This window comes from Anas platyrhynchos, chromosome Z (assembly GCF_047663525.1).
Source record: "Anas platyrhynchos isolate ZD024472 breed Pekin duck chromosome Z, IASCAAS_PekinDuck_T2T, whole genome shotgun sequence".
In the NCBI taxonomy this organism is placed as follows: domain Eukaryota; kingdom Metazoa; phylum Chordata; class Aves; order Anseriformes; family Anatidae; genus Anas; species Anas platyrhynchos.
In genome coordinates, this window is record NC_092621.1 from 49,238,534 (window position 1) to 49,263,470 (window position 24,937).

General features: G+C 36.8%; 1 protein-coding gene across 2 annotated transcripts in view; it reads right to left on the reverse strand.

The window, feature by feature from the left end:
- Positions 1–1,288: 1,288 nt before the first annotated feature.
- Positions 1,289–24,937, reverse strand: part of SPTLC1 (serine palmitoyltransferase long chain base subunit 1) — a 38,348-nt gene continuing 14,699 nt past the window's right edge. For both annotated transcript variants that reach the window (XM_027446361.3, XM_072030919.1), the window contains exons 6-15: positions 19,692–19,824; positions 17,909–18,038; positions 16,280–16,369; positions 13,645–13,752; positions 12,761–12,856; positions 12,378–12,474; positions 11,030–11,084; positions 6,500–6,617; positions 5,540–5,613; positions 1,289–5,052 (exon numbers count right to left, since the gene is read on the reverse strand). In XM_027446361.3, coding sequence (XP_027302162.1) covers positions 4,959–5,052; positions 5,540–5,613; positions 6,500–6,617; positions 11,030–11,084; positions 12,378–12,474; positions 12,761–12,856; positions 13,645–13,752; positions 16,280–16,369; positions 17,909–18,038; positions 19,692–19,824 — 995 coding nt within the window. In that variant the 3' untranslated portion in view covers positions 1,289–4,958. The remainder of the gene's footprint in view (positions 5,053–5,539; positions 5,614–6,499; positions 6,618–11,029; positions 11,085–12,377; positions 12,475–12,760; positions 12,857–13,644; positions 13,753–16,279; positions 16,370–17,908; positions 18,039–19,691; positions 19,825–24,937) is intronic.

A 24,937-nucleotide genomic window follows, 5' to 3' on the forward strand; every position in this document is an offset into this window, starting at 1 on the left:
TTTAGATATAAACAAAGTCTTAAAAATATGTTTATTAGCAATAAGAAAAGTAAGTATGTCTCAATAAAACAATTCTCATATACCTCTTGGCTTAACTTTTTTCCTTTTTATACATGGATAGCTCAGTAGATACTGGCAACACTGGTTACTATTTACTAGTAATTCTTGATCAGGCATTGTAGCCTGTATCTGTTTTCTATTTAATGTTCATATTCACCATTTGCACAGAGGCAAAATTTCACTCAGTACAAACGTGTTAAAGTCAGATTATAAAAACATTATCCTGAACAAAATTTAAAAAAAAAAAAAAAGTTAATATTCAAACTTATAGCAATTGACTTTACAGAACAGCCATTTCATTATCTTCTGTGAAAGAAAATAAAAAATCCAAGCCAGTGAAAAATGATTACAGAAAGTCAAAGCAACTTCTCAGACTAGTATGAAGTGCTAGTGTTACTTCACCTTTTTTATTCTTTCATTAGCATCATTAACATGTACTTACTGTAGCACACTGAATTTAAATCACTTGCTTTTGTTAAACTTCATGCAGTTGGTGATTGCCCAGCTCTCCAATCTGTCCAGGTCTCTCTGCAAGGCCTTACCGCCCTCATCCGAGTCCACAGCGTGTTCTTTCCTCCCAGATCTTAAGTCTGCACAGCTATACTGTTTTCATTTTGGCTTTGCATCAAACGTATAATCTACTGGTTAACTATATTTCCAATGCTAATTAATGTTTTACTTTTGACTCCAGTACTTACTGTAGCCAACACTGGCTCGCTCCCCTGTTGGAAAATACAGCTCAGTTACCCCAAGAATATCCAAAGTGAAGTGATAATTCCTTTAATATCAGGGGTAAAGACAAATATTATCCATGTAACACAACAGGCAAAGCTTCAGTATTCTCTTCTGTAAAGGTCCTTCAGAGCTGGGCATATTTCAGCTGGACTTAAGGGTTTGCCGATACATCAGATATTTCATACACAGCTTTCATCACAGCTGAACTGTATCTGGGCCAATGTCTAGTTTCCTTAAGTACCTGCTACCTAAGAACTAAAAAGTGGTTGTGTATAGATCAGTCCTTCCCTGATAGGTACTTCCACCTTCCAGCAATCTACAGCTCAGCTGATTTATTGTGTATGTGACTTTTATTACGCTTACTCTGGAATGACCTAGCACACACGGGACAGGAAACGAACATCTGAACAATCCATCACCAGCAAGACAGACTAAGTCCATTATCTTATTAGCATGGAAACTGCCAAAGAACATAAAAACACAACAAGAAACATTATCCAGACACTTCCTTTTATTGGGACAATGAAACAGTTTAATGCACAAACGTTTTGTGTTAGTTGTAAATATTTCCTCTGTTTAAGCAGCATTTACAGCTCATGTACAGTTCTCAAGTCATCTCAAGATGCAAGACACTTTTGCAGTAGCAACTTCATAGATCAGTGAATGCCAACACTCCACAGCCCTGTTTAAAATAATAAAGTCCAGATGGAGTGACAGAAAGGAGACAGTACACCATTCTGTGCAGTGACTGGGATTATATTTCAAAAGTGGAAAAAAAATCAAAATTATCCAGCCATACCTCTACTTCCTTCTTAATACTTTCCTTATGCATTTCACCTCCTATCCAAAAATTACAATTACTATAATAAACAGAAAAAGGCATCTGTAGGTTTTCCTATAAAAAACAATGAACCTATACAAATAACAACCAACTATTTTTTAAATATGCATGAAAAACAGATCACTTGGTTAAAAAAAAAATCACAGATATGTTTCCTCAAGCAAAAATACCTTCAAAGTATAAATTCTTTCCAGCCTATCCCAGTTCCTATATATTGCAAATAACTGCTTTCAACAGAACAATTTCAATAAATGACCACCTTATTACAGTTATAATGCATTCCTTCTCAACTACCACATATATATCTTTTTTTTTTTTTTTTTTTAAACTAAAGACAAGTAATATGAACCTCATTTATCATCCTGACGCTTCCTCTCAGCTTAAACTCCACTCCAAATACTTAGGAGGGTAAAATAAAAATCATTGAAAAGTTGACTTAAAATTAAGAATCCATATATTTTTTTTTCCCAATAGAAATGTTGATGTTCAGGGTCAGGCCCTTATGCTTTGGATTCACTTCACAGTATCCTGCTGAACAGGTTTCCTGTTCAGCTTCTAAGCTGTTCTAAGTTACATGGATAAGCTTCTAAGACCCTAACCTCACTCCAGTGTCTGAAGAAATGGGTGAAGAAGTCCCACTTCATCTAAGCAAAACCACAAAGCAACTAAAACAGGCTTGTTCATACATTTATCAGCCTAGAGCACGGAGAATTTAAGCACCTTAGCAGGCTTCCACTCTGACTTTCAAATGTCAGAAGTTTAACCAGAATCACCTGCTGTCTCCCTAACCCCAAACAACTTTTCTTCCCCAGCCATTGTTCCCTTCGTATCAAACAGGGACATTTATCAAAAGAGTGAAAATGAAGAGGGCCAGAACTGCTTAAACTGACAAGGGGTATCTCTCTCCACCAGCTACATTGCTTAAGCCTGTTAATTTCTCCCAGAGTCCAAGTATATAACCTCTTAGTAAAAAGCACATTAATAACAATACTTCAACTGCTATTAACAATAAGATATTCGCTTTAGTGTAGTCTAAGTGCTGATTTCCTATATAGTTATTAAAAACTGTCATTTCCTATATAATTATTAAACTGTCAAAGGCAGTTTAACCAATGCTTTAATGCCGAGTATGTGTTTGCTAAATGAATCAGTGGTATCTTTTATCAATATACTTCAGCTTTTGCCTCATCAGAACAACTTAGTTATGGCTTTGAAATTGCCAGAAGTTCCACTCTGCTTCCTGCCAATTTAAGTGTTATCACTTCATTAAAAAAAAAAATCATATATCTAAAGCATATTGCTAGTTCTCAAGAGAACAACAAAAAAATTCCCCCTATTTCCAGACAACCTAATAGAAAATGCAAGCAGTACAGATTCTGCAATCTCCTATTTTAATGCTAATCATTTACATATTTACCTTTATAGATTTACCTTACATTCCAAAACAATTATGCTGCACTAGAATACAAGCACCTACTTTGTTCCCAGCCTGTAAGTCACAGGCTTGAGTTTATTTGAAAATTATATTTTGTATTATTAAACCAAAAATGGCTCAAAAGCTCAAAGTATAGTGGTAGGTTTTAATTTCCATCTCTCAAAATCTCTGGAGGCCCTGAGAAGGGTGATTGTTCTTGAGAAGGCACTTCAGTTCCAGCCTGTAAAATGCAAACCAGCTTCCATTCTCACATTTTTGTTCTTATAAGTTGTTGGCTTTTACTCACCATGAGAGAAAAACATAAATGTCAATGTAATAATAATATTCTTTCACATTGAAATGAAGATTACTCTACATTACATTGATAATGATTTGAATATTTCTAGTGCCAGCAGCACCAGTGACAAAAGTGCCCAACCAAATTTAGCATTTTCATCTAAATGTACATAATTCAGTTCATTGCAAAGATGGAGTCACTATCAACTGAAAGAGGCAACAGACTATAATTATCCAATGGAGAATATTCAACAAAGTACAGTTGAATCATGCTAATTATGTGGTACATAACAATTTGAATCAAACATACAGTATTTTATTTAAACAATGATCTCTCTTTTAAAATAGTACTCTATTCCTTATAGCAGCAAACAAAAAGGCATGTAAGTATAAAACAACCCAAATGCAGATCAGGCAGAACACAAAGTTGTTTTTTTAAACAGGCATTCTTAAAAAAATGCTGAAATACATAGCTGTAGTTTTATTTTATAAAAAGATACAACTTACTGTCATCCTTAAGAGTTTCCTCTGCTTCATGTTATGTTTCTATCCATTTGTGCTTACTGAAAATCCCAACAGCACAAATATCTAAATATTACTATCAAATTACGTGGGGATTCTATGTGCACATATTGATTGTATTTCAGTAGTACTTGTGCCATCTATTCTCTTACTAGCTGTCAGTGTTTCCTTCTAACACATAGCAGCTGTTTAGAGATATAACTTAGCACACACCATTTTTGTGCTTCAAAGTTGTTTGAGTAAGCTAGACTTCGGTTGCCATTTCAAAACTGTGGTTCATACTCCTTGTTGTTTATGCTTCCTCTTCAAGACTGGTGCAAAGTCTGACTGAACACGCTGCAGTTGAATTGTTATCAGTTTCACAACTTAGAAGTTTCAGTTTAGGTGTTTAAGCTAGTAACAAGAAAAATCTCACCCATAATATCAAAAATGCATACATTAACATATGAAATACAGTAAGCAAACAGTGTTTGATATGAATTTACCTTTTAGATAACTGAATATCTGGCCAGGCATTTTGAAAAACTGCTTCCAGAAATGGTTAGACAAAGATATAAACAAATAAAAATTGAAGTTCCCGCTATAATTCAATATAAATGACTTAATAGAGCACAAAATTGTCTTGATATGTTACTCTCTCATTTTCAGCAGTATTAGGAACTTCCATTTTGAAAAAAGTAGATTTCTTAGAAATTTATTTGAAGCTCATACATTCTGAGAATACTGAGAAAAACACACCTTTTAGATGTTTGGGAAAAAAACTGAATGATCTCTCAGTCTGAAAACATTTAAGGGTTTGAAGGGCTTTTTAAGATGAAACTTTAAAAAAGGCCTGCATGCAACAGTTACATTCCATTTTAAGAAATTCTACTACATGGTAATTTTTGAGTTGTAAGTACACTGTGTCATTCACCATTTCTGAAATTCAGCATTCTATACCCCACTGCATTTTTAGCATTCTGGAACTATCTTGTTAGTCAGGCTCCAATGTCATCATCAGATGAAGTTGAGTATCTAAACTGGCATTCACTATACAGTGTAAAACGTTTATCCTTATAATCTGAGGAAAGACGAATTCAAAACCACAGGTTAATTCAGTACAGACTGCGCAGCTTCCTTAATAAGTGATGCAGCTTTGTCCAGTTCTTGTTCTGTTTGTTCCACAGTTATCACTACTCGAATACTAGAAAAAAGAATACCAAAACATACACAGTATACTTTAATCCTTGTCTTCAGTTTTAGGCTTTTCTTTTACTTATTTTAACTTATTAAAATTAGTATCCCCAGGGAAAAGATTAAGAATTCAAATTCAAACAGACACAAGACACAAGATTAAATGAAAATAGACTACTTTCTACCATGTCCTCCATACATACAAGCAGCACAATAATTTTATTATCTTTTTACCTTCAGATGTGCAGTTCATGGAAATCCTGTCTGGTAAACAGGCAAAGATAGTGCCATGCTGATTGCTAAGATTCATGTAGTTTTGATATAGTTGTTATTTCAGGGTATTAGCATCCTGTAGCAGTCACTCGAAATTCATCCTCCCCCATTCTTTACACAATCAACTATTCTATCCAGACTATTAAACAAACCCCCCAGTATGGTATGAGAAGACATAAAAGCATCACATCCCACAAAAGGAAATATATAGACTTTCTACTAACCTGGGTGAAGGAAGACATTTTTCTTCTTTCTCCAGATAGCGGGCCTGAGTTAATGCAATACCACTATTCATGCACTTCAGAAAGAAACAGGAGAAAACACAGAAGGTTGATTGTACATAACAAAATACAGCAGTCGATCTGGGAGCTTCTGATGGTGTATATCCTTTTGATCACTGACTACATATAACTAACGTTTATGAGCTGGATGTCAGGATAACTAACCTTTTCCAAAGGAATTTTTGAAGATTGTGCAAAAAGCATTTTTAAGTTTAATACAGCATACACATATAAAACAGGAGAGGTTAGGCAGAGCTTTTTTAGCTTTCCTCTACAAATTATTAGATAAAATTGCTACATTAAATAGGCTATCCGAACAAATTTAAATATATTATCAAGCAAAATCAACTTCAGAGTTTGTCTGTTGTATAGTCTTGTTTACATGCCTCCTGAAATCTAGAATACCTTTATCAACCTCAATCTCTTTATACCAGAGAAAGAAAGCCAATGTGAAGATAGAAAAAAAATTACTATATAATGAAATTACTATATAAAAATATGGGATTTTTCACACAAAGAAAAAAAGCATGTTCACTGACTCAAACAAGCAAAACTACAGAATGCTAGGTTAAAATAAATCAGCAGAACAAACGATAACATGGATTCCTTTGAATATTATAGATGTTTCCTAAGCAACTGTTTTATTTGAAAATTTTCTTTTCTGAAGTTAAAAAGAAATATACATTTTTATCAAATGTTACAAACTTGAATATCTAAAGTGAGAAAAGATTAGAAGATGGTGTTAACTAGGCCTATAGTCAGTGAAGAAACTGGGTTTCTTGCAGCTTTCCTGCAAGGCATTCCAACAAAAGTTACCCAACAAGTCACTCTTCCTATTTGCTTTTCAACAGGAAAAATGAATGAAATGCAACGATATATTTTAATTGCCATGGGAACACTTACATAATCCACAACTCTCTTCAGTAACTTCACATCATTTTCTCGAGATCCACTGCTGTCTTCCAACTGTAAGTGCAATGCTGGAGAAAATGATTCTCCCACTACTTTCAAGCCAAAAATCCTAAAATGAATAATGACATCTTTAATGCACATACTAGTTGAACACGAGTTCAAAAGTTCTAGGCAGTATGTGTTCCTCTTTTTGAAGTGGAGAACGAAAAGAAAGGGATATTTCATAAATAAAAATACTACATTGCTTTGTGTAAGGAATAGCTGTTCATTAGCAAAAGTAACATTCTCTGTTCTGGTATATGCACTACAAAAATTAAACTGTATAAGGACATGCTTCCTCTTAACATTCTTCAAAAAAGTTACACAATCCTGAAAACATTAGCTAACGTTTGAGTAAGATTATCTAAATTATAGTACTGAAACACTTTTTTTCTGATGCATCATTCATTTACTTTCCTCTAGCTGTTCTGCAGGGTTTCTGCTTATTTCCTTACCTTAGACTATTCATCATAAATTCACAATACTAATACAGGAAAAACATATGTGCACTTCAGCTTGCAAGAGGTAAAAGCAACAAAACTTACCAAGTGAGTATATTCCCTAAGGAGTTTACTAAATGTAGTTATTTGTGTAACAATAGCTAACCCCTCCATTTGCAAACGATTTAAAAATTGTGAAAGTATCCTTCCAAAGATGTAGGAGGACTGTTAGGGTTAGAGCATTTATTTTACTAATATAAACATGCTAGTGAACTCAAGTTTTTATTATCAAAATAAAAAACAGCAAACCTTGCTACTCACTTACATGAGATGAAGAAATAAGTTTAATTTTTGGCACAGCATTTGATTTTTATTTATTTCCTGTAGAAAAGCTTTAAAACATCTTCTGCTACTTAGTCAGAAGCTCCTCTATAAAGTAGTTATTTTAACAGAATTGTTCCCATGTCTGTATCTAGGGACAGCTGTTAATTAGTATCTTAGACTTTGACTTCTACAGTCCTGACATACCATATAATCATCCACAGAACTGAGTTACTTCCCCTCAAAAAACTATTCAGTTTAAGAGAAACACAGTATTAGCTTCTAATTACATACTAGACATCATTCTCCAATTGAAATAAACTGTCCCCCTAAAGAATAAGTGAGAAAAGATGAGGAGGAAGCAAGCTTTTATCACTTCCATTCAAACTCTGCGCACTTGCCCATACAACATGCTTCGTATTAGCTCCATATTTACTCATAGAGGCTTGCTTACAAGTTTCAAACTTAAGTTTAACCCAAAAACTACTTCTGTCAATTACAGCTGTAGAAAACTGAAACTATTCAATTGATCCTACCCAATTTTTGAAGAAATCCAAGAGTTTAGCATAAGTACCTAATGAAGGTACTTTAACATTCATGTGAAGTATTATTTTTTTTTCTGAATCTATGGTAAATTAAACAAATATTTGAGAATCTAATTGCATGCACACTATAACTTTTCTGAAATCAGAGTTCAATTTTCCATAAAAATACTGGAAAAGTAAAGATTTCAAAAAGAACAATTTCCACACACACAAAGAGTCTCCATTTGAAGTAACAAAGGAACAGAAGTAGTCTCCTGAACTCCAACACTCCTTTTAAGGCTAGTTCTGTATTAGTAAATTAAATATGTCTTGGACCATTTGCTGGCCCTGAGGCCAATGGGTAGGGAATGACTCACATACATACTTTTAAAAGTCTGAGTCTCCAACTCAGGGTGGCCACATCCCAACTGCCTATTGGGAATGTTTCCTGGCTCATACTAACTCCTGAACCGCATCCAGGAGTCATTTCAAAGAGGGCTGTTCAGCCTGGGCCAAATCCATGCCACAGACCATTCTAACAATATAACGGAAAAGACAAGCATGTTCCAGTGATCAGGGATGCCTCCTGACATTAATGCATTGGTATGTATGTAACCTCAGCAAGCTCTCCCAGAGGGCATACCTCAAGACTCTCTGCAGCTCAGCCTAATGGCTGAGCTGCAGAACTGAATGGCAAGTCCAAGCTCTGCGCTGTAGGGAAGTCTCCATGAAAAGTCTGTCCTAGAGCTGAAAGCCAAACATTTCTGTCGGTTTTGCTAAGAGAAAACTTATACTGAGTCTCACTAAAAAAAAAAGTCAAGTGTCTCCAGAAGGGGAAATCTTAAAAAAAATAAAAAAATAAAAAAAATCTGCTTTTCCCCAGTAAAACCTTGCTTCATTGAAAAATTCTCAGCCAGCTCTAAGATACACCGTAAGTAATAAACTATTTAAGGTATACTAATTACTAATGTCACACTTTTTCAACAAGCAAAAAACTCTGTCCACATTCCATCCCAACTCCCTGCAGAGCTTCTTCAAATCCATATTATCTAAGATTACTTAGAAAGTAAGGATTATTTCTGCTATATGTTAGCATCCCATCTCCTACAGCACTCTCTTATGCTATACAAAACACCATAGACAATAAGAAAGTAATTCAATGAGGGATTCAGAAGAGTTCTTACATTTCTTCCACAAACAAGTACTTGGCTTACACCCACCCACAAGAAGCAAAACCAGTCATTCTTTTAGCTTACAACACTAATGATTTTCCTCCCATTGTCCATTCAAAGACCAACATTTTTTGGAACATTAACCATGCACTGGTCCTTATACAAGGAGTCCAACATTTTAAAGGCTAGTTACACTTTGGTTAAAAAAAGTTTGTTTTTAATTTACTATTATCATTGTATTTGTTCTGTTATGAGAAAGGAGAAGAGCTACACATTATTTTTCTCTTTCGTTGTGTACTATTCTACTGTCCCTCTGTTAAACCAACAGTTAGCTCCACGCTGTCACAGGAAGAACACAAAGAACTGGAATCAAGCAGTAGCCATGGTTAGGCAGGGGAGATGAATGTATTTAATATAACAGCTTGACAACAAAGAAGCAGAATTCCTCTCTTAAAACTTTACCTCGCCTTTGAATTGTTGCACATTTTTTCTAGCATGGTTATTAAAAAAAATATGCAAGATCCTGCAAATATTAGGTCAAGTCTTCCCTCTGATATTGTTTTACACATTTATTGTTACCTGCTAAAGGGCTATACAAGTACCTAGTATTATTAACTCCTACAAGTTCTTTCCTAGTATGACTGAGAACTAACTTCCTTAGCTATTTTTTTTTCTGAACCTATTACCCCACTATTTTTCATAATACAAGTCTTATTAGCAGACACTTCGGCATTTTGCCTACTTATTATTTTTGACTATACTACTATACTGATCACTTACAGAATTTAAGTGAAAAGGTAGAATAAAACACAGGATAAAAGTGTCAGCCATGTCTTAACCGCCACTGTTTTGCAGCAGATATTCACAAGTAAAAGGTTGATAAATTCTAGTTGTGTGTCTTTTCTTTCTGTATTTTAAAAATATTTACAATTACCACCTCAGAATAACAGGTAGAGAAAAACAGTTACTCTCCTTTTAGCTCAGTGACAACATTCTATTACTAGCAAAGAAGAGACACTAATAGTTCTCGAGTGCCTGCAAAATATTTCAAGCATAAGAGCATCTGGGATTCTTTGACTTCAAAGCGTAAGCATTTTAGACCCACGTTGAAACAAAACACAGCAAAAAGACTACCGGGATTATTTTATTGCAGGATTATTCCAAAGAAGTTGAATGCAAGTGAAGTTCTAACATAAAACACAGGGTGGCCAGCAAACTGCTATCAGAATAGAGATGTACAACAGGCAACTTGTACAGAATAAATGACTAACACTAAAAATAAATGAATAAAACCAGGTAGTATAATTAATAACAGATTTTTTTTACTGCATTTTTCTTAATTTCTGTAATACGTAAAAGAAAATTTTAAGAAAAGTAATGGTTAAATACTAAATAAAGCAATGACTCTGTACATCTTTTAAAACAGATCAGTCTTAAAGATAATTTTAAAGAGAATCCTTATTTTTCAGATAAATTCTAGCAGTTTTCTGTATCCCTCCCGAATAATCAACACTTTGCTACTGTTTAGCATTCAAGTCTTATATGTAAGAACAATATTGTATTAAAGTTGATTGCAAGGCATTTTGAGTCATCTGAAAGTGTATCTGCTAAGCTACAACACAAACTACCATCATGACAAATTCTTTTACTTAAGTTGTTCCTTCAGTATGCTTCAAAACTTTGTACTATTGAGAGCTATCTCCTAAAGACTACAAGTCTTAGGGCTTGTAAATGTCTCCACAAGAAATAAAGTATAATCTCTTTTCAATACTTGTAAATGAATTTTAAGAACTTGGAATCTTGATTTTAGTATCGTAATAGAGAGAGCTGGAAAAGGAAGACTTTCTTCCTTTAATGGACATATAATTTAAGTGTAATAATCCCAGTCTAAACATCTGTAAAATCAGAAACAGTTTTGGGCAAGGAAAGATCTTTAAAATTGGCATTATAAAGGCACAAATCAACAACAACACTGCTCCCTTTCACTATATCACTACTCAAACCAAAAACAAATAATACACTTACCCCTGTAAAGCCTTGTGCATATGTTCACATTTAGCCCGGAGAGTCTGAAAAATGTCTAGACAAAAAAAAATAAATCTTGTTTCTACTTTACATTTCTTTAAGTCAAATATTAAAAAATAGGGAAAGAAAATTAAAATATTATTTTTATACTCTCTCTACATACACACACTATATATATAAAGTATATATGCATGCATAAAAATACTAATTTTCTTCACTGCTTTTCATAATGTTCCTTATTCCCATTTCTGCAAGGAAGTGGCAGGCTTTTAAGACCTAACAAATGCATCACTTTCCATTACCTCATTAATTCAAATGTACTGGTTCATGATCATATGAAAAGCATGACACAAGACCTGGTAAATGGGACTGAAATGGTAGATCTAAATTATTTATAAATTTATCTATAAAATAGCTACAGCCACGAAGACTCTACTCCTTATCCTTTCATCAGCTCATTGTAGACTCTTAAACAGGAAATTTTGGCTCATGGATCTATAAACCTTGTTTCTTTTCCTTGCAAGAGGCTGATCGTCTACTACAGCTAACTTTCTTTTTCTTGTTTTGTTTAACTTACAAAGATTAGGTGTGGACTACACAGACTACCGAGTGGTTTTTATTTGGAACAAAATAAATACCACATCTCTCTGCACATCTCCTCCAACCTATTTATGGTAACAAAAGGTTAAAAACAAACACAACAAGACTTGGCCAATTTTGTCTTTATCATATATCTCACCCCCCAAAAAAATCATTCTTAGCTTCTACGAACAAGGGCAATTCTCCAACTCATACAGCAGGAACTACTTCCTGACAACTTCATTCAAATGCCCCATACTTCGTGCTGCCACAATCACAGGTGTTCACAACATGTTCCTGCTGGAGATACTTGCTTGGATGCTCACTTGGAGGAGAAAAGAAATTATGGAGTAGAAATTGAAAGGAATGGGTTATTCCATCCTGAGGAAATACATTTCCATCCCTTTCTCCGCAACATTCCCTTTCTTCATTTGTGTTAAAGGTATTTATGTACAAGGAAGAAGCCTATTACAAGTCCGTAAGGCAGAAAATAAACTTATTTGGTCATCAGTGATTATGATCTCTTTCCCTTCTGACCACAAAAACTCACTTATTTTTAAAGAAGGAAAGAGGAAGAAACACCAAAGATGTCAGAAAGAAAACTAGGATGGGAAATAATATAAAGTAAAAACTATTCATATAAAATGAATTATTTGTAAAGTTGAGAGGACATACAAAAGTAAAAGGGTGAGAAATCAAACAAGGAAGTATGAGTTGTGAGCTTTGGGTGAAGAAAGATTCAAGAATAAGATTTTCTTGACTTAAATACCTGGATTATCTTCCATAATATTTAGAGCCTCAATAGCAGCAGCAGCTAACAAAGGAGGTAGAGATGCAGAAAAGCAATAGCCTTGACCAGACAATCGCTATGGAAAAAAAAAAACAAAACACTTTTTCGTTTACAACAGTATAGACAATGTTTTAAAAGTTAGTTTACTCATACTTAAACAACCTGTTCTCCACAGATATAGGTTCACGGAAGTATTGAAAAATAGATCTTCCATGCATCTACAATGTTTCATAGAACTAGAAAGCCCCTACATGGAATCAAATGTTGCATATCATAATACTCCCTGCAAATAGATACCAATTAGTAATTCATTTTTATATAACTGATCTTGCCACATCATATAAAAACAAGACCTGACTTACCTGATGGTCAATAATAAAAGATCTGCCACAGCAAAATCCTCCAATAGAAGCCAGTGAATTTTCCATGTTTGCACTAATAAGATCTATATCATCAATCTGCAAATTAAATTAACAAGTTATTAAGAGAAGCCTTTGATTACATCAAGACTATATGTAAGATAAAACTATCAAGTATGCATCTTGTTTTGTATTATCATGAATACTAGAAAAGGTCCATCACACATAAAAATGAAGCTTCAATTGAAATAATATTAAAGAATCATAGAATGGTTTGGGTTGGAAGGGACCTGAAAGGTAACCTAGTTCCAACCCCCCTGCCATAGGACTCTAAAAATTAAGTTTTATATATCTATATATAATTTACACAGGATTATTCTTTTCTAGGCACGTGCAAAACATGAACAGGAAAACAAAAAGACTATACAAAAATCAGTGACAATTCCTCAAAGCATTCAGTGTGAGATTGTCCTTTAATAATGTTAAGTAGACCCACTGCAGTCAGTAAGAGTTGAAACTCAACTGAAAAAAATCCGGTTAAATCAGAGTTTGAATATTCAAAGGTGTATGCATGATATTTTTAAGTGTATGGAGCTGGAAAATAGTGCAACCATTATCTGACCATCCAAAAAAATGATAAAATTAAAAAAAAAAACTACAATTTTTATAATATTCCTCACTAAATATTAAAAAAATACTTCAAGTAAGCAGGAGCAGGGAAAAGTACAGAGATCTGAATGCTTTAAGACTGATAACTTGAAAAACACAAAAGTATGTTGATGATTTTGTCATCCACTAGTAAATATTTTAAAGGAATCAGTTGTGCAATTTGTTTCTGCACACACCTTTTTTGTAACAGGAACAGCAGACAAAAAGACGGCACTTACATTTATTCCAAAGTGTTCAGTAATTCCTCTCCCATGTTCTCCAAGGACTCCAAAGGAAAGGCTCTCTTCCAAAAAGATTCTAACTTTGTATTTATACTTCAACTTTATCTAAAACAGTGCAAATGGTATAAAATAAAGTTCACCCCAATCAGAATTTGGTCACAAAATGGGTGGGGGAGACAAGGTAAAGAAGGACAAGTACAATAACTTGGATACTGCAAAAATATCAGCTCTAGAGTTCTGTTCTATCATTAAAGACATTTAAAGTGTCTTCAAAATCGTTTCAACATTTAACATGAATCATAGAATATCCCGAGTTGGAAGGGACCCATAAGGATCATCAAGTCCAACTCCTGGCACCACACAAGTCTACCCAAAAGTTTAGACCATGTGACTAAGTGCACAGTCCAATCGCTTTTTAAATTCAGACAGGCTTGGTGTGGCGATTACTTCACTGGGGAGCCTATTCCAGTGTGCAACCACCCTCTCTGTGAAGAACCTCTTCCTGATGTCAAGCCTAAATTTCCCCTGCATCAGCTTAACACCATTCCTGCGGGTCCTATCACTGGTGTTTACACAGAATAGGTCACCTGCCTCTCCACTCCCCCTCACAAGGAAGTTGTAGACCGTGATGAGGTCCCCCCTCAGCCTCTTCTCCAGGCTGAATAGGCCCAGTGCCCTCAGCCGCTCCTCATACGTCTTCCCCTCTAGGCCCTTCACCATCTTTGTCGTCCTCCTCTGGACACTCCCCAACAGTTTAATGTCCTTCTTGTATTGTGGTGCCCAGAACTGCACACAGTACTTGAGGTGAGGTTGCACCAGCACAGAGTAGAGCGGGACAGTCACCTCCCTCGACCAACTAGTAATGCTGTGCTTGTTGCACCCCAGGATACGGTTGGCCCTCCTGGCTGCCTGGGCACACTGCTGGATCATATTCAACTTGCTGGCAACCACAACCCCCAGATCCTTCTCTGCAGGGCTTCCCTCCAGTGTCTCGTCACCCAGTCGGTACATATAGCCAGGGCTGCCCCGTCCCAGGTGCAGGACCCAGCACTTGCTCTTGTTAAACTTCATGCAGTTGGCGATCACCCAGCTCTCCAATCTGTCCAGATCCCTCTGCAAGGCCTTTCCACCCTCATGTGAGTCCACAACTCCTCAAAGTTTGGTGTCATCCGCAAATTTGCTCAGAACACCTTCTACTCCTACATCCAAATAATTTACAAAAACATTGAAGAGGACTGGCCCTAAAATGGAGCCTTGAGGGACCACACTAGTGACCATCCGCCAGCCAGACCTGGCCTCATTTACCACAACCCTTTGAGCCCTGCCCACCAGCCAATTGTTCACCCATCGTATGATGTTTTTGTTAAGTTGTACACTGGACACTTTGTCCAGTAGGATCCTATGGGAAACAGTGTCAAAAGCTTTGCTCAAGTCCAAAAAAGATTACATCAGCTGGTTTCCCTTGATCGACTAGACGGGTGATCTTGTCATAAAAGGAAATCAAGTTTGTTAGGCAGGACCTACCCCTCATGAACCCATGTTGGCTGGGACCAATGACCACATTGTCCCCCAAGTGCACTTCAGTAACTTCAAGGATCATCTTCTCCATGATTTTCCAGGCACTGACACGAGACTGACAGGCCTGTGGTTTCAAGGGCCTTCTTTCTTACACTTCTTGAAAATTGGCACAACATTTGCTAGCTTCCAGTCTACTGGGACCTCTCCATATTCCCAAGAACATTGAAAAATAATTGAGAAAGGTCCCACAATGACATCAGCCAGCTCTTTAAGCACCCTGGGATGAATCCCATCCAGACCCATGGACTTGTATGGATCCAGGCAGAGCAACAAATCCTGCACACATTCAGGGCTTGGTGCAAGTTTGTCATTCCCACCGTCATGGTCCTCCAGCTCAGGGTACCCTGGGTCCCGAAGCCCATCATCAGTGTTGAAGATAAAGGTGAAGAAGGCATTAAACGTCTTCGCTTTGCTTATGTCATTCATTGTCTGTGAGGAGACCTTCCCCATTAAGTAGCAGCCCTATGTTTTCTTTGGTTCTCCTTTTTCTGTTTACACATATAAAAAAAAAAAACAAAACTTTTTTGTTGTCTCCCACAGACATGGCCAGCTTTAACTCTAGTTGGGCTTTGGCCACACAAATTTTCTCCCTACAAACACAAACAGCATCCCTGTATTCCTTCCTCATCGCCTGACCCTCCTTCCAGCAGCCATACACTTTCTTTTGCCTAAATTACTGTAGAAGATCCCTGGTCAGCCAGGCTGGCCTTCTGTCCTGCCTGCCTGACTTCCGATGTTTTGGAATTGCCTGATTCTGTGCTTTTGGGAGGCAGTGCTTAAAGACTGACCAGCACTGATGGATGCCAATGCCTTCAAAACCAGTTTCCTGACTAGTTCCCTGAGCAGCCTGAAGTCTGCTTTCCCCATACCCAGAGCTGAAGTTTTGGTGGCAGTTTTCCTTGATTTAGAATCCACATTTCACAAATATTTCAAAAAGCAGGAAGGTAAAAAAAAAAAACAAGTATGCTGGGGTCATCAATGTTGGCATAACAATACAATATTACTATTTCATTAGTCACAGATATTCATATCCAGAGTTTAAAAGGCTACTTACTAATTCTGGAAGAGGGCAAACGTCTCCTGTATTCATATACAATCCTTCCACCACAATAAACCTTCGAGTCACACGGGCCTTGCGAGGATTCTTTGGAGAAAGATATGGTTTCAGTTTGTATCAATACTTACTAGCAAGGGAAAATCTGACATTTTTTTGGTAGGAAAGGAAGGTAATGGAAAAGAAAATAAAGTCACCTTTTCAAGTAACCATTTACTTTAAATTAAACTTAGCATTTATCATGTGCAACAAAAGCTGAAATGCCTCATTGGACTATTTTTTTTTTATTTATTTTGTAATATTTTTGAAGCTTTTAACTCATACGCAAGATTTTAAAATGCCCTGTTTTGTAGCAAACCATAATCAATCCATTATGTACAAAATCAAATCTTCATGCATAAAATGCAAACCATACAACTACAGAACTAGTTCTGCAAATCTTGGTCTCTATTATACTCAGGCCAGCTAGATATGTTTCCTCAGTGTATTTAGAAGGCTTTTCAGCAACTGGTTTGTGCACCCACATTCTCAAGGCAAGCACAATCCTCTTGTGTCTTTACAGAGCACAATCCAGAAGTATTCATAACATTCAAGACAGTCTCCTAGCTTGATCTCTGGATGATATAGGCTGTAAGAACATCTTGCACTGGTTAGTTTAAACTTCAATCACTTGAGTTTTGTTGTTTTAAAATACCATTCGCCTGTTATTTGCTTTAATAGCCTTGATCAGAAGATATCATTAAGATTTAATTCATACTTCTTTCTCTTTTCAGTTCTTGTAAAACGATTCAGAGAACAATCTATTCAACTTTTCTGAGTTGTAGGCACCAAAGTGAGGCACAGTTCACTCAAAAAGTTGGACCAGCTCTAGTGGTAAGATCCACTCCTTCCTTGTCAGTATGTCTTGACTAAACACATATGGTCTACATTAAACTCTTGGCCACCAACTTTATGTTCACGTTCAGCTAACTACATTAAGAAACTTTAACCACGTAGCTAAATCAAAGCACTCTGCTCTAACAAACCAAATGTGTTACACAAACATATTACATCATTACTTCGTCAACCACAGCCATAAACTCACCTAAAAATTATCTGACAAAATACATTTTCCATAAAGGGAAAAAGTTGACTAGTATATTATCTACAAATTTGCTATTCATCAGATCCATTCCTGACTTAAAGACTGATGTTAAATTGATATATAATAATAATCCAGTTTATCTACTTGACTTTTTCTAAGTAGCACAAAATCAGCTTTATTCCAACTGTAACTTCCCAGCATTCTGTGAATGAGGTACATGATGTTGATAATTCATCTAATTCTTTTGAGTGGATCGTCTGCACTTGCTGATCCTGATTTCAGTGGCTTCTTTTGAGCATCCTTTCATACTACGTGGCTCCACCACCGATGCTTGTGAACTCACTTCCAATCATTACATTGATAAATGCCATAATAATGTCAATCTTAATTATACAAGCAACATTAAATGCTCAGTTGAGATTTACAGAAACCAAATCATGGCCTGTAAGTATTGGGCCAAATCAGTTACATAATACTGTAAAAAAAAATAAAAATGTTGGCATGGAGTGGACACAATGTACAAGTATTTTTTCAAGGAACTGTACCTTTTGATCTTCAATCTCCTGCTCCTTCAAGAGTCGTTCAAGGTCAGCCATATCATTATGCTTAAATAACTTGATGTTACTACGAGATGCTTGTAAACCCTTCTGAATAGCAAAGCAGGCAGCTTCATCTCTGTAAATACAGCAAGGTCTTCTAAGTTTACATTTGTTTTAACTTTTATTCAAAGAAGGAAGGTGACAATTAGGACTGTTCTGGTCTGGGCAGATGTCTGTACTTAGGTATATTAAAACAAGATTTATCAAAGAATCATAAATTTTATTTACACTTTGAACACTCATTTCTAAAGTTTTGCAACTGTCTTGCTGACTACAACCATTAAAAGCAAGCCAACATTTTTTATTTTAAGTGTACACTGGTTCTTTTGTCTGTACATGATAGCAATTCATTTCAGCACTGCATTCCATAGACTAGGTACAACACCCCAGTAATCATCCCTGAAGCACTCATTCCATTCACTCTGAATCTTAGAAGAAAAACATGAAGATGTGAGTATAACATTTATAGTGGTGTTCTGAGGATCTAAAACCTGCTTTTTAATATAGCTTGGAAATTACTATCTTAGAGGCTATTCACCATTTCTAAGTGCTGGAAAAGCAAATCTCTGGGTATGATGGAGTATGTCATTTCACAGCTGAATAAATCCAGTAATCTTTCAAAAGTGGCAACTAAATCAAGCCTTCTGCACATGATTAAACCAATAGCTTCAAACAAGTTGATTTTAAATAAGGTGAGAAGATCTTTTCTCACTAAGAAGCTGAAACAGTACAAATAACTTAACTACAGGTTTACACCAACGCTTTGAATAGTATCTGATTCTGGTCATTCATCTCAGAAAAAGCTGACCCAGAAAACCAAAAATAAAGGATAACTGAAGTGGTATAAAAGAAGGCATATAGGCTACAAACCTTACGCTTCAAAAGAGAAGCGACTTAAGAAGAATTACAGACAAATCCAAAAGTATATCAACAGTACAGAAGTGTCTGCTTGTTCCCTAAAAATCAAATGCATCAATTGAAACTACTAGGTGTTATACTCAAATACAGTTATTCATAAAGAGTTCAATTTAAGCCATGAAATTACATGTAACAGGAGTATTTTTACTATTACAGATTTAGACAGGTACAAAAAGAATAGGAAAAACAAACAAAAAACATCAGCTACTTCTGAATCCAAATCCTTCTCTTTGGTTCATAAAGTTTTGAATATTGCTATATTCTTTCTCCTGTTTCTTTACTCTTTCAGATATAAATCATGACTGGCTACTCTCAGGGACCAGATACTGGGCCTGCTGAATCTTTGGTTTGACCCTGTATAGATGTTCTTTTGTTACATTAATATATACACCAATCTTTAACCAACCAATCCACTGCAAATATGCATGGCAGAACAACTGCCTTACTACCAGTGTAAAAAGCCAGCAGTAAATAGGGGAACAGCAAATATGACAGTCCATTTTCTTAGGAAAAAGTCTAGATATCAGACTTAGTCCTTGCATAAACAAGTACATCATCTTTCTTTGTTTGGATGGGACTTTTTTGCGTTAAGCTGAGTGTCCAGGTCTGCTTTTCCTTGATAAAAACGATAACTTATTTGTCATGGAATATTTTGCAAAGAAAGAACATTTGAGATTTGTACACTAAAATAATTGATACAAAACAGCATTGTTTTATAAACCATTAAATGAATTTGACTTACAGTAATAAAAGAAAAACTGAAAGGAAAATTCTTAAATCTGCAATTTTCCAAAGAGAAAGCAGTACTTACACAAACACTATGTCCCCTCTTTTTGAATATGCAGGAATAGCACTGGCAATTGTTGCAAAACCATATGAGTATATAATAGCTTCCTCTGTCCTCATGAATTTTGCTAGTCGGTCTTCTAATTCTAGGTGCACATCTGTTTGAGAGAAAAATTATGAAGTTGAAAGCAGTTAAACTGACTTGAGATCAGGAAAACTAACTAAACTAAGACTAACTTGCTAAGAGCAACCTAATTAATTAAATAATTGTTCATTTTTAGGAAGAGAGTTAAAACAATAGCCTCCTAAAAAACAAGCTACAATTAATACAGCCTTACTTAAACTGACAAGTAACCCAATATTAATCAGAAACTTTCATAGATTAGAAAAATATTTAAGTAATGTCTTTCTCTTGTACTCTTATGCAGTGGAAATTAAGATCTGCTTGTGATTAGACCACAAGTAAATGATGCAGGGTTCCTGGCCTGTAACTAGGGAGCAACATTACTTCGATCAGACAATACTTAGCAATGTAATTTATAGCAATTAAAGAGATCCTTTTGGCAGACCGTCAGTTCTTCCAAGACGACATTTCCACTGCACATAGCACAGCCATCATTACAACGGAAAGCTGTTCTTGTCAGGCTGCAATCACATACCACCTCCTGAATGCAATTCAGCCTATTTAAAAGGTCACCATCTCCATGCCAGAGATTACTCATCCTGAGACAAACTGACAACTCTACACACATGCATTTCCCAAACCAATTTGGTCAAAATGATTTGCGTTTGCAACAAAATACCACTAAATGAAGAGATTAAGAGCAATACAACACAGTCAGGGAATTGTTGCTTCAGAACCAGCCAGAATCTAAAAGGTACATTAAGTATTGTGCCTAAGCAAAATAACCTATACTGGGCAAACAGTTATTTTAATTGTGCAACACTCTTGTCACTACACGCTTCTGCTAGCAAATGTCATTCAAAGAATCACATCCTTTATCAGCTGAAAATAACACCGAATTGAAGGACAAATAGAGATCCTCAGGATGTGACATGAAAGATCACCCTTTGCCAAAGGTTACCTTCTTGCAATTATTCAGAATTCATTGAACGTAAATTCAAATGAACCAATATAAAAAAAATAAAAAAATAAAATTAACCAAACCTAAAAGGCTATTGGAGATATCAACATTGCCATTTCTGGACAGATATTAACAGCAAAGGTATAGCAAGAAAGCGCTTTGTAAAAAAAACAAAACCAAACCAACCAAACAAAAAAAACACTTACTTTGTTATAGGAAATATATCTTGTCTAACCTTTCCTCAAAATGGCACATCCACCTGATTTGTACATGCATAGAGTAAAAGCAGAAAATATGTCTTCAAAGACATCTGGGGGTCTTGGTCAACAGCAGGCTCAATTTGAGACAGTAGTGTGTCCTGGCAGGCAAAACTGCATTTTGGGGTGAATTAAACACAACATAGCCATCTGGCTGAAAGAGCTCGTTCTCTTCCTATATTTAGCATCGGTGTGGCCTCACTGTGAATATTGTGTGCAGTTCTGGGCTTTACAACTTAAAAAGATGTTAAGATACTTGAAAGCATCTAAATGAGGGCAACAAAGCTGGTAAAAGGGCTGGAAGGCACGTCCTGTGAGGAGACTCTAAGGACACACTCGGGATGTCCGGTCTGGAGAAGAGGAGGCCAAGAGGTGACCTCATGGCTCTCTGCAACTCCCCAAGGAGCGGAAGGGCAGATGGAGGTGCTGGCCTCTGATCCCTGTGAACCACTGACATAGCATGTGGGAACAGGAGAAAGCTGCACCAGGAGAGGTTCAGACTGAACAGCAGAAAAAATTTCTTTACCATGAGGGTGGTCAAACACTGGAACAGGTTTCCTACTAAGGTGGTTGATGTCCTATGCCTCTCTGTGTTCAAAACTTAACTTGGACTTAATGATCTGAGGGGGATAGGAGGGGCAGGCGCTGAGCTCTGCTCTCTGCGGAGGGAACGGCATGGAGCTGGGACAGGGGAGGGTCAGGCTGGGGGTTAGGGAAAGGGTCTGCACCCAGAGGGTGGTGCAGTTGTCTAACCTACTTTCTTGACAGATATCTTAGGAAGTCTTTTCTTCAGAATCTTTGCATCTTTTTCTGTATTTTTACATGGACTTCAGAACAAATGAAACAATCTGCAGCAAGGTTGCAAAACAGAATGGAGGAACCTCGTTTCAAGTACTGAAAAATAACTCCAGAACAATATTTTTTGGATCCGGGAAACTACAGGCCAGTCAGTCTCACCTTTGTCCCTGGAAAGGTGTTAGAACAGCTTGTTCTGGATGCCCTCTCCAAGCAATTGGAAGAGAAGAAGGTTATGAGGAGTAGTTAGCATGGATTCCCAAGTTGAAGCCATGCTCGACCAACCTCGTTGCCTTCTACAATGGCATCACCAGCTGGGTAGATGAGGGGAGAGCAGTGGATGTCATCTACCTTGACTTTAGCAAGGCTTTCGATACTGTCTCCCATGACATGCTGATAGCAAAGCTGAGAGTGTGGGATAGAGGAGTGGACAGTAAGGTGGGTTGAGAACTCACTGACTGGCCAAGCTCAGAGGGTAGTAACCAGCGGCATAGAGTCTGGCTGAAGACCTGTGACTAGTGGTGTTCCCCAGCGGTTAGTGCTGGGTCCGGTCTTGTTCAACATCTTCACTGACGACACACCTGGGGTACTGTGTCCAGTTCTGGGCTCCTCAGTACAAAAAAGACAGGGATCTCCTGGAAAGAGTCCAGCGGAGGGCCACAAAGATGATACGGGGCCTGGAGCATCTTCCCTATGAAGAAAGGCTGAGAGACCTGGGTCTGTTCAGCCTGGAGAAAAGAAGACTGAGAGGGGATCTCCTCAATGTGTATAAATACCTGAGGTGCAGGAGACAGAGGGATTTGGCCAGCCTCTTTTCAGTGGTTTGTGGGGACAGGACAAGGGGCAATGGCCACGAGATGGCGCACAGGAAGTTCCACACCGACATCTGAAAAAGCTTCTTCACAGTGAGGGTGACGGAGCACTGGGACAGGCTGCCCAGGGAGCTTGTGGAGTCTCTTTCTCTGGAGATATTCAAGGCCCATCTGGACGCCTACCTGTGAAGCCTGCTCTAAGGAACCTGCTTTGGCAGGGGGGTTGGACCCGATGATCTTTCGGCTGGACCCAATGATCTTCCAACCCCTTCAATTCTGTGATTCTTCTGGCCAACAAGCATTGAAAAAGGAGGCTGGCCTTGTTGCAAATAAAACGTGATATAAACAACATTCATCCCAAAACGTTTTTTTTTTTTGAAGCCTCACCAGTCAAAAATGAAGATTAAGGGGAAACAAGGACTGAACTATTACACCGAGTGCCCAGCTGTTGATATCCAACAGGGAAAAATGTTTTCCTTGAGCATAAAAGACCACCCACTTTCTCTAACCAATAAATTGAAAGAGACGAAGAGGCCACCACAGATAAAAATGAAGACTAGCAAGCTTTTCATTGAGCTTTACTCAGCAAGAGCAAACATTACACTGAGGGAAAGCTTAGTAAAAACAGTGGGCAAAAGAAGTACTGTCAGCAATAATCAGATAGTGAATACAATCAGGTTCACGTTAAGGAAAGAAAAATTTACAAGCCTAGTAAATTTTGCCAAGGGCAGAACATTTAAGTTTATAGAAAGCAAGAACCATGAGTCAGAGCAAGATATACCATACACAAAGTTGATACATCATCAAGCTTACAGCTCTATTAGTTAACATTTTACTAACATTCTACTATGATAAAAACAGAGTATTACTTGACCCTCCATTCTTCATCGCAATTATTTCATTTACATCACTTGGATTAACCTACATTAAGTAAAATTTGCAAACACTACCTAGATTATATCTGTAGAGACAAAGCTATGGCTGGAACATCTTTCTGCATACTTATGAAACTTTAAAAAAGCTACTACAGTCAAAAAATGCTGTGAAGGACCAGTTTAGTATCTAGCATGTGCTCACATGCAAGTCAAGAGCAGAAGCACTGAGATCCAAAACCCACATCTCCTTTTATTTATTTTATCTGGTGGCCTTTCCTGATCTTCCCAGTTCTGAACGGTGCTGAGATTATGGCTGCCAGGCAATCAACAAGAGCCTTAAAAAAAAAAATACAAAAAAAAAACAGAACACACCACCACCCCTCACACACTTGTATCTCACCTGTCTGAACAGAATATTGCCATGCAGGTTCAGTCCTGTATGAATATACTAACAGTCCAAGGTTATCACAGGATAAAGGCATGGCTGCATTTTTCGTATATGCAGCACAAAACAGCAATTTCTTAATAGGGACTCATTAAACGTGTAAAATCCCTGCAAACAGGCAGAGAGATGAAGAGGTCTCTAACACTGATAAGAAATACCAACCCCAAGAAGGAGATAATTCTGAGTGAGCACAATTAATAATCACTGTAGCAATAAGAGTAAGCTATGTCGTTCTGGACACAACATAACTCATTCACCAACAGCACAGCACACAGAATATCCTGAGGCATACAATAGTACTCAAGCAAGAAACATTTCAATCAGAAATTCAAAAGCCTACAATACTTAGAATGTTTAAACTCAAGAAGAAATGGGAAGCCATTTGGGGATCCAAGAAGAATAGCAGCCTTGTCTCAATTTTGAAGCCAATTCTGACCTTTTCTTTCACAGAAAAGGTAATGCAATGTAACATCATTTCTTCACTAGTGATGTCATGCAGCAATACCATGGATTACATGCCCTGTTTTGTAAATGGGGCATTTATCAAAAAAATACAGAAGCTAATGACCAGTAATTCAGGTAAACACTAATGGTGTACAGCTTGGATCTTCGTATTACAGCTATAAGGAAGGCAGGAAAAAAGCCAAACAATCTCTCAATTAACCAAGAAAATCAACTTTTAACTAGTCTATTCTGAAAACTTACTACAAAGAAGCACTAAATTAAAAACTTCACAACTCTTGATATTAACCTGAACTCAAAAGTGCAGAAACATTAGCCCACGAATTTCCTTGAGTTTTTCAGTGTTTTTGAAACCTTACATGAATTCCAACAGATCAATGCTTCGCTGTGGTTACTAAGGTATTCTAGCTTCATAAAAGATCACTGATAATTAACAGGCTACTATCATAGAATCATAGAATATCCTGAGTTGGAAGGGACCCTTAAGGATCATCAAGTCCAACTCTTGACACCGCACAGGTCTACCCAAAAGTTCAGACC